General features: G+C 35.7%; 1 protein-coding gene across 2 annotated transcripts in view; it reads right to left on the bottom strand.

The window, feature by feature from the left end:
- The window catches only part of CSMD3 (CUB and Sushi multiple domains 3), a 1,180,343-nt gene that overhangs the window by 150,107 nt on the left and 1,016,953 nt on the right, over positions 1-13,283 (bottom strand). For both annotated transcript variants that reach the window (XM_004607658.2, XM_055125482.1), the window contains one exon: positions 5,569-5,693. In XM_004607658.2, coding sequence (XP_004607715.2) covers positions 5,569-5,693 — 125 coding nt within the window. The remainder of the gene's footprint in view (positions 1-5,568; positions 5,694-13,283) is intronic.

Below are 13,283 nucleotides of genomic sequence, written 5' to 3'. Positions count from 1 at the left end.
TGCATTATTGTAATGATATTGCAATAATATCATTGAACCTAAACTTCAATAATAAGATTGAACCTAAACTTTACACACACAAAGCCTGTCCTCTACCATTTAAGCCCTATTCCCCAGCACCATTGTTTTCAAATAATATCTGTTCTTGAGCACACATTATTTTCCTTCTTTGCATAATCTTTGTTTAGTTTTCTACCTTTGCTTTGTTAAAGTAATGTTTTTAGTAAGTCCCAATGTGGATGGTACAGACTAACACAATAAAACTGGTTTGGGTGCATGTTTTAAAGATTACTTTTATGAACGAAGTCATGATAACTAAATCACTTTTATTATGAATCTCCCCTCCTCCATTGATAAGGGACATGCCGGTATTCAATTATCTCATGTTTATTTTGTTTTATTTAAGGAAAGTGACATGTGTTATTTAGTTCCACTTCACTGGTAGCAGTTCCAGCTTTTGTTACAACCTACAGGAGCCTCACAGCTATAGATGTTATCTATTTTTGCATTTGTTTATTAAATAATTTACAGTTTTTGAGGAAAAAACAGAATAATATTATTGGAGCACATTTATTTTACTTAATGTCTATTACCAATGTCTGCATATGTACTATACTCAGTCACTAAATAATAGTAACATTTGGATTCATCAAACATTTCTTATCCATAAAATAATCCATCATCAGCCTTCCAATCTGTGAATGCATGGGTCTCCTTTCCAGGGTGAGTACCACATGGTGACAGATACCCTACCAGTGTGACAGGCATTATGCACACTGGCAGTGTTTCAGGGTAGGAAGATGAAAATTAAAGCTGTATGACTGCCATCTAACCTTCTTAAACAATGAGCCACTCTCTTCAAAGCTAAATTGTCCTTTCCCTTAATGCAAAAGAAGGAAAGATCACATCAGCTAAACAAATGTCAAAATTCATGTAGAAGATAATATTTGAGATGAGGCAAATACACAGAGGGATTTTCCACCAAGGAAAATTGTGGAGTTATTAAAATTTTGAGTAGCTATGCCATGAGGTAGATTTAGTGACCCGTCAGTAATCCAATTTAACCACAGAGCAGGTATTTACATCAGAGGAAATGTGCATGCAAAGTTGAAAAGTACAGTAAAGTTAGAAGAAAGCTTAGTGGGTAAATAAAAGAGGCATAAGAGTTAGAATGCAAAGACTGGCAAATTCTTCTGGCTTCTACTCACTGATATGTAATCCTAGAAGAGCTCTTAATCTTTCTAGGCTTTAGATTACTTACATAAATCATTATAATAAAGATATACAATTCAGACACTTAGAAAATTAAATTAGTTAATTTTAGCTTAGAACATTGCCCAGTATATATTAAGGATTTAATGTGTCTTAGCTAAGAGAGGCAGAGAGAGAGGGGGGGGAGAATATGAAGATGGAAACCACCATCATAATTATTCTACTGAAGAAAATAATCCACTGCACATTTTTGTGCAGGGAGTGGAGATGCAGAGAACATAATCATACTGATCTTAAAATATAGTATAGAGAAAACTTTTAGAGGAAAGACAATACAATGCTTTTTGCAATAGGCCATGTGAGGAACAATGAAATACTAAAATGGGTTGGAGTCATTTGCAGAGATTGGGCTGTAGAAATAGCAGCATAGGCTATACCAACATTAGTACAGGGGAAGTTATGAGATATTGTGTGAACTGGCTAGGAAAAAAAAGTGAGGGAAGGGAGATTAAGAAAAAAATCACTGATTTATTGAGATTATGGAATAGTAAACATTCCATTAAAATGTATCACCTTATGAGGGAAACAAACAAACTAAATTTAGTTCTAAACACACACACACACACACACACCACATACAATCAAAGAAGGGTGCCTAAAGATAACAGTTTCTAATACTTGAAACCTGTAACCATTGTGTCATGTAAGGAAAAAGGTCTTTATATATGATTAAATTAAAATCTTGAGCTAGAGAGATGACCCTTGATTATTCATGTCATCTTCAAATGCAGTCATGAATTCTTATAAGAAAGATGCCAAGAAGATTTGACACAGACAGAAAAGAAGATGGCAACAATGACTGAGCCTGAAATCCTTGCAAATTAGAAGCCAAGCAATGTTGTCTTCTTGGAAGTAGGAGAAGGTGAGAAAGGTTTTGCCCCACAGAGTATGGGCAGGAAAGAAGCAGAGTGGGAATGAAGCCCTGCCTGAACTTTTGACTCAGCACCGTACACTTGATTTAGGACTTCTGGCCCCCAGTACTATCAGAAAGTATTTTTTGTGTTATTTTAAGGTATTAAGATTATGTATTGTTATAGCAATCGCAGAAAAGCAATCCAAATAGCCACTTGTGTTAAGACACACACACACACACACACACACACACACAGAAATTGAGACTCCAATGAATGACGGAAAGACCAACTGTCACAGAGAATCAAAGGGAGATAAGTAAAAGATGTAAGAATATGCAACTGCTCATTCAGTGTTCTGAGAAACTTCATTTGCAATAGATGCATTGTCCTTCGTGGCAATATGGCAGCTTTATCAGGTAACATATTTCTAGTCACAAAAACCGGGTATCCTTCCTGCATCATTCAGATTCTACTTTTTTCCTCCAGTAAGATTGCATTAACTCAGTATGATCTTTCTACTAAAGGACAAAATTATGTAGCCAATATTTTTCCCAATGTTTATTGACTTTTTTGCTTGACAACTTAGTTACTGTTGAATGTAACTTCTTTGCATTCTCCCTCCAGTATTTTTTCCTGAAGTAAATAGGCAGAGGAAGAAGTCCACTCCTCACCAGAAACTTCTTTTTGTAATATTAGTAAGCAAATTGGTCTGTTTGCTGAGTCTAAAGAAAGACAACCACTTATGTTTTCTGCAGCTAGTTTAGTTTTCCAAATGTATCCTCTCTCTCTACACCATCACTGATTGGTGCATTTTAAGCTACATATGATTTTTTGAGTACTCATATATGTCCTTAATCACACATATATTGAACCCAAAAGAACACTGGATAAAAGTAAGCATTGCTTTCATTTTGGTATACTAAACAGTTATTTTTCAGTAAAAAGTTGTTAAAATTTTAAATAAGGCACATTACATATATATATGCACATTATGATATATAACTAAATAAATAATAAATGTACTGACACTTAGCCTTTTATGATAGAGCTTTCTTAAAACAGCTCAATTAAGACCTTAGATGCTATGGCCATATTTTAAGATGACAAAATAGTCATGCAATCATGTACTAGAATGATCATAATTAAAATGAGTCAAAAGATCAGAAAAGAATGCCCACAAAGTAGCAGATTAGGAAAAAAGAGAGTAAAATAGAAAAATTAATATCAATCTATATTTCATATAGATAGATATATTCTCTAGGATAATGTTCATAAACTTATAACCAGATCATTGGGAAACCTTCTATCAAGGTATCAAATACAGTGCCTCATTTCTAATTTTCCATGCTATTTGACATATGAACTCCTAAATCATTATAAATTCCATGTTTAATATTACATAATTTACTGGTTATCTTCAATTTTTACAAATTGACAATAAATTAATAGAATAGCTAGCAAAGATGTTAACACAGATCTATAATTTTCCAATTTGTATTGTCCTTAAGTGTATAGGTTGCATATTTTCTTTTTAGTTAACTGAACTGCAGGGCACCTAACAACCATCAACTAGATGTTTTCATTTGTTTGTCTGTCTTTAAATTTTAAATTTCAGAATTTTTTTTGTTTTATTTTGCTATGGGGCCACACCTGTAAGTGTTCAGTACTTACTCCTGGCTGGGTGCTCAGGGATCACTCCTTAAAGCCTCAGGGGAGCACCTGGTGTGCTAGAAACCTAAGCCAGGTTGGACACATGCAAGGCAAGCGTACTACCAGTGCCCTTGATTTCCAAAAAATTTTGAAGATAGATTTTAACAGCTTATTATGATTAATTTTTGCTAACAATGATATTTCCATGATAGGTTTCCTGATTGAATTTTTTTAAATATCACAGCTTCCTTTCCTTCCCTATTGTCCTTTCATCACTGTGGGTTCACACACAGTCGTGGTGCTTGCACTCCTGGCTACAGTGCTCATGGGTGGGGATGTCACACACGTTGAGATGTGATACACATGACTCCAGGGAGGTGAATTCATTGTCAAAGTGTTTGCACCCCCTGCTTGCTACGATCACACACCTGGCCTGGTCAGGGTGATCATCCATTTTTTTTTTTTTTTGCTTTTTTGGGTCACACCCTGTGATTCTCAGGGGTTCCTCCTGGCTCTGTGCTCAGGAATGACTCCTGGCCGTGTTCTATCGCTTGCTCCGGTCCCATGATCATCCAATTTGAGCTGTAGTACTCATGCTTATCTTGCTGCCCTGCCCTGGAGATTTTATACTTTTTTTTTTTTTTTTGGTTCTTGAGTCATACCCGGCGATGCACAGGGGTTACTCCTGGCTCTGCACTCAGGAATTACTCCTGGAGGTGCTCAGGGGGCCATATGGGATGCTGAGATATGAACCCAGATCAGCCGCGTGCAAGGCAAATGCCCTACTCTCTGTGCTATCATCACTCCAGCACTAAGATTTTATTCCCTTAAGCAAGCTTCAAAACGCTGAGCCTGCAGGATCAGCCAGGGCGTATGTGGGTAGTATGGGGATTGAAATCAGTCTCATGCTTACAGGCAGGTGCTTTTGTTACTGGCTACAGTACTACCCCAGGTGCCTCATAAGGATATTTTCATCTCATTTGAGTTTTCATGGATAAGGTTTTGGCTTTTTCATAACATGTAAGTTTCAATGTCTAAAGGGCAATCTTATAACTCAACTGGGGAAATAGTCAACTTATTTTTATGAAAGATGGACTTCTTTTATGAAACATAATTACTTTTTATAGAGTATATATCAACTTGGCAATAAATTGTCACAAATTTATGGAGTAGCAATTTCCTTATAAAACAAAGTGGTTACTTTGCTCCTTTTCCCCCAAAGTGGTAACAATCAAAATAATGTGATGGATACTGCTGTGTATAGCATAACTGAGTTTCAAAGGAAGCTAAACCTTGCCCAGATAGTAACCCTTTTTCTATTCAGAGTGCTAAAGAGTTCTCTTAACCATAACAAAAGGTACATAAGAGAAACATTTCATTTTAGCTAAGGTTTAGGTTTATTGTTATGTAAGATTGTAATGCCTAGGGCTTTTGTATCTATCTCAAGAATCTGGGGATGGAAGTAATAAACATACTCAGAAGACAATAAGAAATAGAAATAATCTAGATCAGAAATTCAGAAATGAGTCAACTGAACCTTTGATATAATCCTTGGACAATGTCATCACAAGAATTTAAATGTTATGCAGAAATACTCATTTTTCTTATTGCTTCTGTTCTCTTGAATTGGCTTTTGATTGCTTGCAGGTTAAAACATATATTTTTAAATGTTTCTTAGTCAATTCAACCATGTCAGCCAACAGCATTGGCTAAACTTTGAAAATTATTTGAATTCTATAATCTCTGATAAGATGAACTTCAAATACAGAAAGAGCAATCAGAATCTTCTTACTTGAATACCAGCTCCCTCTGGCACTGTGATCTTCCATACACAATTCAAATTGTTGTCATAAGGTTCAGGGTATCCAGGAGACAAGATAGTCCCTTTGCGCTTAGTTAAAATTCCACCACAGGGCACTAAAAGTAAAGCAATCCAAGATAGAGGGTTAATTCTAATGCAAAACATTAAATTAAATGGTCAGAGATAACATCTTAGATACTAGATTTACAAGCACATCAAATCATACTATTTTTTTTTGATTTATAAGAAGTCTGAAACATAAGTCTCCTACAGTATAAAAACTTAAAAAAACTTAATTATATTAAAAGATAATCTTAAAATGGTATAAATTACACCATTAATTCAATGATAATACCATAAATATTATTACTAAAAATCTATAAACTTGCCCGCAAAATGGCTTATGTCCCAAACAAGGAAAGAGACAAACAAACTCTTGGTCAAGGACCACTGAAGGAAACTTCCGGAAAGGGGAGAGGAATGGGAGAGGGAGGGGACCTTCCAGGCAGTGGGGAAAAGATGGCAGTACTACGGAGTGGTGATGTATATTTAGAAGAAGGGTGAGACTTCTTTACTATCTTGATTCCCCAGCCAGATCTAGTAAACCAAAATAATAAACACTGGTAATATTGTGAAATGGTATGCCTTTCTCTCAGACCTGGCTAATAGCTACCATGAACATCCAGTGTTAATTCTTTACCCTTCATAAGTCAATTAAGTGCCCCTACCTAATGCTTACCATAACACTGTATGTTCTCTTATACAGCACTAGCACAGAGCTTCCACACTACAATTCCTTATGCTTTATATATATTATGTCTTTAAAATAATAAACTTGAGCTGCCACTGTTAACGGTTTTTGCGGAACTCTGTTTTTGTTGGCAAAATTTTGACCGCAGAACTGGATGAATGATGATAACATTTGCTGAGATGGAGAAGAGTATGTGTGGGGGAATGGTTCAACACTATTATGTTGGAAATATTAAATTAGAAATTATCTATTAGACATATTATTGAGAGTGCTATCAATAAATATTTAATAGTCACAGGATGTAGATGATATGAAAATGGATCTTTTATAGAGAGGTGGTAGAATGGGAAAGAAAATCAATTGGGATCTTGTCACAGAGTACTACAGTACTATCCTCCATTTCATTAAATACCACCAGCATTCATTCATCCAGTTCTTAGCTTAAAAAATCTGGGATTTGGAGCAATAGCACAGCGGGTAGGGCATTTGCCTTGCACGAGGCCGACCCGGGTTCAATTCCCAGCATCCCATATGGTCCCCTGAGCACCGCCGGGAGTAATGTCTGAATGCATGAGCCAGGAGTAGGTAGCCCCTGTGCATCGCTGGGTGTGACCCAAAAAGAAAAAAAATATTTAAAAATCTGGGATTCATCTTAATATTTCTTATAGTCAGATCCATATTTTATATTCACAATCTATTGACAAACTCTGTTGGTTTATCTTTAAAAATATCATGAAGCTTACCAATTATTATCACTTTGACCAAATCTTTCTATCTGAATCTCCATCAACTTTTCCCTGTATTATTGCTACAGATTTTTAGTCAGTTTTTTTGCTTCTACTCAACCATACTTATACTAGCCATGGTGACTTTATAGAAATTAAGAATGAATCACTTCTAGCACAAATGATCCCCATGCTACTAAAGAAAAATTCAAACCTGTGGCTGGTGAGATAGTACAGAGGGCATGGCACTTGCCTTGCATACAGCCCACTCAGGTTTCACCCTGGGTATATGGTCTCTCAAACTGCATTAAGAGTGAATTCTGAGCTCAGACGAAAGAGTAAGCCCTGAAAGCCACAGGTGTGGCCCCCAAACAAGAAAACAAATGAAATCAAACTCCTCAGAGCTTTCTAATTTCTTCATGAATTGATTGTACTCTGGCTCACTAAACTCCATTTATTACTTTGGCTCCAGATTATTCCCTGTGGTTCATAGTCTTGTGACTTGCAGGAACATGTCAAGGCCAGTCTTCCCCCTGAATATATATGCTCACTTCCAGACCTTGATACATGCCTCCCCATCACTGTTCTATACATGGAAATATAAATCAGCAGCATATCTAAGTTGTTTACAGCAGCGTACCTTCATTGTTTTCTAAGAAACCCTGTTCAACTTTTCTCTAAAGCACATGCTACCATCTCAATGAAGAAGACATATTTAATAATGTCTCCTGCTGGTTTCTGTAAAATGTGAGCTGCATAAGAACGGGGATCTTATCTTCTCATTTTGATTCTCGTGCCTAGGGCAGGGACCGACACTTAGAATGTTCTTAATAAATTCTTATATCTCATAAATAATAAAATGGACCATATATACATATACATGTATATGTATAAATGTGTGTATACATATGTGTGTATGTATATATATATGTATATATATGCATGTACATTTTCCTTGGTAAATTTCCCTTCTGATCATTACTATAAAGCATAAGACATGGCTAAGAGGATGGGTTTTGGAATCAAGCATCTTGGTTCAAATCCTACTATTTTTGTCTCTCAACCACAGAGATTTCATTTTCAATAGAGAGAAATAATCATGTCTGCCTACTGGTGTTGATATCATGTTGAATGAGATAGTGCTTAATAGTACTTGCAACAAATGTTAGCAAATGCCTTTCATCATCATATTCAATACATTTTATGGATGAATAAATACTCTATGAATTAGGGTTTAACTTCATTCTGTGTCTCTTTCTCTGTTTGGAGGAAAGGTGACATAGGCAGTGTTGCTATGCAAAAAAATATATGTAACAATAATTTCTTCTGGGTCTCTAAAGGACTTGTGGGGAGAAAATGAACTAAGATAAGGGTGATGGAATAAGCAGGTAATTAAAGCCTTTATAGCTAAAAGGAGTAAGTGGCAGCTTTAGCGGATTTTTCAAAAGAGACCTCCCACTAACAGAAGTACTTAAGCCTAAGGCCATATATTGTCAAAGCCATTAGAGGCTGCAGGGGGTTATTTGAATCAGCTTCTCAGAGAGTGGAAAGCTTGGGGTTTTACCAGACTGAAATTTTTTAAATATCTGAAGTGTAAGGAGGTCAACTTTGAAGGCGAAACTTAGTCTTCAGAATATTTTTTTCAAATTTGTATTTTTCCAAATACAAGGTACTTAGTAAAATATTGTATTTTATAATGACTTGCTTAAGAGAAGCTTGATATGACAGATAGGTAGAAGGGGATTAAATGCTCTTTTCATATGGTTATTTACATCTGTGCATCCCCTTCGTCTTTGGCCATTTTAACTATACACATAATTCACTCATGTCCAATAGAGATGCATTCCAGTCAACTGTGCAATTTCACTCTGCCAGGTTCTGCAAATTACTGAATATTTCCTTCTTTTTTTGCTTTTTATTTTTTTTACTAGGGCAGGAAAAAAATGAAAATGTTGATGGCATTAAGAGTTGTGAAACTGAAACAACGCAATTGAGATGGAAATCATTAGAAATGTAGAAAGCTTTTCGTTTCAATTGGATGCTCACTGGGCTTAAGTTGTTAACTAAACATTCATTCAACAGTGAAGGCAGAGAAAATACAATCCTGTACAAAATCCTGTAAATAGATTGTCAAAGATTGTATCTCAACTGTAATATAAACAGAAAATTTTCTCTCTCTCTCTCTCTCTCTGAATAAAATTAGCCATATAACATGTAAATTTTTTGTTTGTGTTTTATCTTCTACAGGGATATACAGAAAAGTTTAAACTTTAGAAGGCTTGTGGAGATTTAAGTTGCAAAGTGAGAGAGCTTATTCAGGACTCAAGGAGTTGGCAAATACACTTTGTTTTGGGGATTTGGGTTTTTTTTTTTGGCCACACTTAACAGACCATATGCAGTGTTAGGGAGCAAGTCCAGGTTGGAAGCATACAAGGATAGTGCCCTAGCCCCTGAACTATGGCTAATCCATCTGGATAGATTTTTTTTAACCTGTCCAAAATATTCAGGAAATTACCATAGCTAATTGACAAAATCCATCAAATGAACAAATGTTTGTTGAACACCTATCATGTGAATGACTTATTAAAACAACATTCTGACAGAGGGAAAGAAGGCAAGAAAGTGTGAGAAATTAGAAAAAAATATAATAAAATGGAGGTTGTTACTTAAATAAAATAATTAAAAATAATTAAAAATTGTGGACACATTTAGGGAATAAATGGGGGAAACTGGTTCTAGGAAATTATCTTATATAAAATGTCCAAGAAATAAATCAAGTGGAGACATGAATAAAGTGTTATGGGAAGCCAAAAAAGATACCACAAAGATTTATGTTTCCAGCAGGAAAAACAGGGAAGGTCAAAAGCCTCAGGCAGTTAATATTTAATGTATATGACAGATACTGAAAATAAACACAAATTATTTGAACCGGATGCAACTCTGTACCTGACTCCCCTTTGAATCCTTAAGGCATCGGGCAGTTTCAATTTTTGAATATTTAGAGAGTATGTTTTAATCAAAATATTTTACAATGAGCAATTTGACTTTAGACTATGTGCCTTCAAACCAATGCAAAACAAGGTCTTCTGTTCTTGGATTAAAAACTTCCCATCGGTGCAGTAAAGTTCTGGAGGGGATGGAACTGAAAGGTATCATGATGAATGAAGTCAGCAGAAGGAGGGGGGCAGGTACAGAATGATCTCTCTCATTTGTGAGATATGCAGAAATACAGTAAGGGACTAACAAACGGCCAAGGCAACAGAGTCTGAGAATGAACCTTCAGAACTTCGGGTAGGGGTGACAGGAGGAGATTCCAGGACAATGATGCAGAAAGGGGTAAGCTGGTGCCAGGGTGGGGATGAAGGGGGAGGGGGTGTTGAAATGTCTGCATGGGACAGTGTTATAATCATGGAGCCTCAATAACAATTGGAATAAATATTTCCAGGGGCCTACAAATAGAACATCTAAGCCCAAGATTATTATTTTACTTCAAAAAGTATCAAGTGAGAATTTATTTTGGCTGGGACAGTGAAACAGCATTTGCCCTTGAAGCTGAATGTCAATAAAGTAGTTATCCAGGGTCTTTTATTTCATAGAAATGAATGTCTATTTTGGCCTTGCTGAGATGGTTCTTAATGGAGGTTAATAAATAACCGTTTTATTTGCATGGAATTTTACTTCTGATAGCAAAGCCAGTATGTACAATCACACCAAGGGTCATGTTTGCCATACAAAATAACTTTGCAACAATTATGTAAAAATGGGTGTTTTTTTCTACCTTAGCTAAAATAGATTACATAGGTTGTTCTCACTCTCTGCTCTCTATATTCACAGTTATTCTAATTATTCTGCTCTTTTAGTTTCTTTTTTTCTCTTATTGTCTATTTTTAGCTCATTTCTCTTCTACAATTCCTTTCTTAGTTTTTAATTTTTTAATTTATTTATATTAGTTTTTGGGTCACCCACTTGGAGATGCTCAGGGGTTACTTCCGGCACTGCGCTAAGGAATTAGTCCTGGTGGTGCTTAGGGGACCATGATGCTGGTGTTGAACCCTGGTCAGTCATCAATCACATGCAAGGCAGGCTCCCTACCCACTTCCCTGTAATTCCTTCCTCTTTTAATCCAATCTTTACATACTAGTTAGCTAAAAGAAGAGATAACAATTTTGAGTAATGTAATGTTTGGAATTTTCAATCAAAGAAAAAGCAATGTGAAAAACCTTAGTTAAATATATATATATATATATGTATTTTTCCCCAAGGCCAACTGAATTACAGTAATTATTCTTTTAAATTAAACTTTGCTTTTTGTTATTCTGCAAATAAAACAATCAAATCATGAATATGAGTTTATTGTTTTAAGTTTCCTCTCTAATCTCTTGTTCTAAAACACATCATTTGCTAGAAAGAAATGCTGCAATTCCCCTAAGTAGCATGTTCTAATAAATAATTACTATTATTATCTAGAAATTGTCATTATAAATCTTTAATCCTTTTCTTAAAAAAATTAAATGCCAAGAAAAACCTTGTATTCAAGGAACTATATAAATTATTAGAATTAGAATGACAGTTGTCAGTGTTTTTAGGCTTTTCAAGATATAAAAAAAAAACTCTTGAAAAAGATATTTTTCACTTATAAATCTAAAGTCTTTTTAAAATACCTTGTCAACCAATGAAAATAAGCAGTATTGTATTCTTTGTCAGTACTGGATATTAATTTTTTAGCAATAGCACAGCAGGTAGGGTATTTGCCTTGCACTCGGCTAACCCGGGTTCTATTCCTCCGTCCCAATTGCAGAGCCCGGCAAGTTACTGAGGGTATCCCGCCCACACGGCAGAGCCTGGCTAGCTCCCCATGGCATATTCTATATGCCGAACACAGTAACAAGTCTCACGATGTAGATGTTACTGGTGCCCACTTCAGCAAATCAATAAACAACGGGATGACAGTGCTACAGTACTATGTATTTAATATCAGCAGAGTTAGAGTATTCTGAGTCTGAGGTAGAAAATTTAGTAAGGATCAAAGCAAATGAAGTGTCAAGATCTATTCCAAGGCTTTACAGCACTTAACAATAACAATAAATCAATGAGAAATTATATTCCTTTATTTTTTAATGAAACTTAGAATTGAGAATCAAAGATTTTAGTCTATTTCTCAGGTTTGTGCAGTAACTCATCTCAATTCAGTATTAACGTCAAAGCTCATCATATTGGTTAAATTGGAGTATATTGGAAAAGATACTCCAGTTTACAGCAGTGAGAATTTTATTTAGTTTAAATGATTCATCAAAATGTGTGCTCATTAGGAATATGATTACTAAAAGTATAAAACAGCCTTTGAAGAACAATTTATAGATACATATTTCAGACAGTTTTGCACACAATAATCCTAAAACACTCTACTAAAGAATAGAACTTTATTTTCACCAATATCCAATTTACACATTATATACTTATAGATGGAGCGATTGCTTGGAAGCGATGTTGGGGTACTGAGGATCGAACCTGGGATGGCAACATGCAAATTAAGTGATGTATCTGCTATACTCTCAGCCCACAATAAGTATATGGGAAGGGAAAGTTTGTACTTTGGGAGAGAGGCATGTGATTGGGTTGAGGACTTATCTGAGAAAGAAAAAGTGAGATGCAAACAGATAGGTTATAATAGGCTCTACAATGCAAGTTAGAAATAGTGCCCTCCCATTACTGGAAGTGAAGAATGGAGAAAGTCCTAAAGAGAAAAACATGGTTGGAAAAGTTGTATATGCTGTGAGGAGTCCCTGTACACAGGGAAGGAGATCTGTTGTACATAGGGAAGTGTACCACTTGCAGGAATCTATGCTCAGGCAATCTAAAAGCCTCTGGAGCTGTATTAAGGTATTGAGAGCTTGAGGTAATAAGATGAAACACACGGCCAACCCGGGTTCGATCCCGGCATCCCATATGTTCCCCAAGCACTGCCAGGAGTAATTCCTGAGTGCAGAGCCAGGAGTAATCCCTAAGCATCGCTGGGTGTGACCCAAAAAGCAAAAAAAAAAAAAAATGATGAAACAGACAACTGAAGGGAAGGTTATCATCATCATCATCATCATCATCATCATCATCATCATCATCATCATCATCATCATCATCATCATCCTGTCGATCGTCAAATTTCTTGAGCGGTCTCAGTAACGTTTCCATTCGTCCTATCCCTGAGGTTTTAAAAGCCTCTCCTTACTCGTCTT

Source organism: Sorex araneus, chromosome 2, assembly GCF_027595985.1.
Source record: "Sorex araneus isolate mSorAra2 chromosome 2, mSorAra2.pri, whole genome shotgun sequence".
Classification (NCBI taxonomy): Eukaryota; Metazoa; Chordata; class Mammalia; order Eulipotyphla; family Soricidae; genus Sorex; species Sorex araneus.
This window is presented reverse-complemented; position numbering and strand designations above follow the sequence as displayed.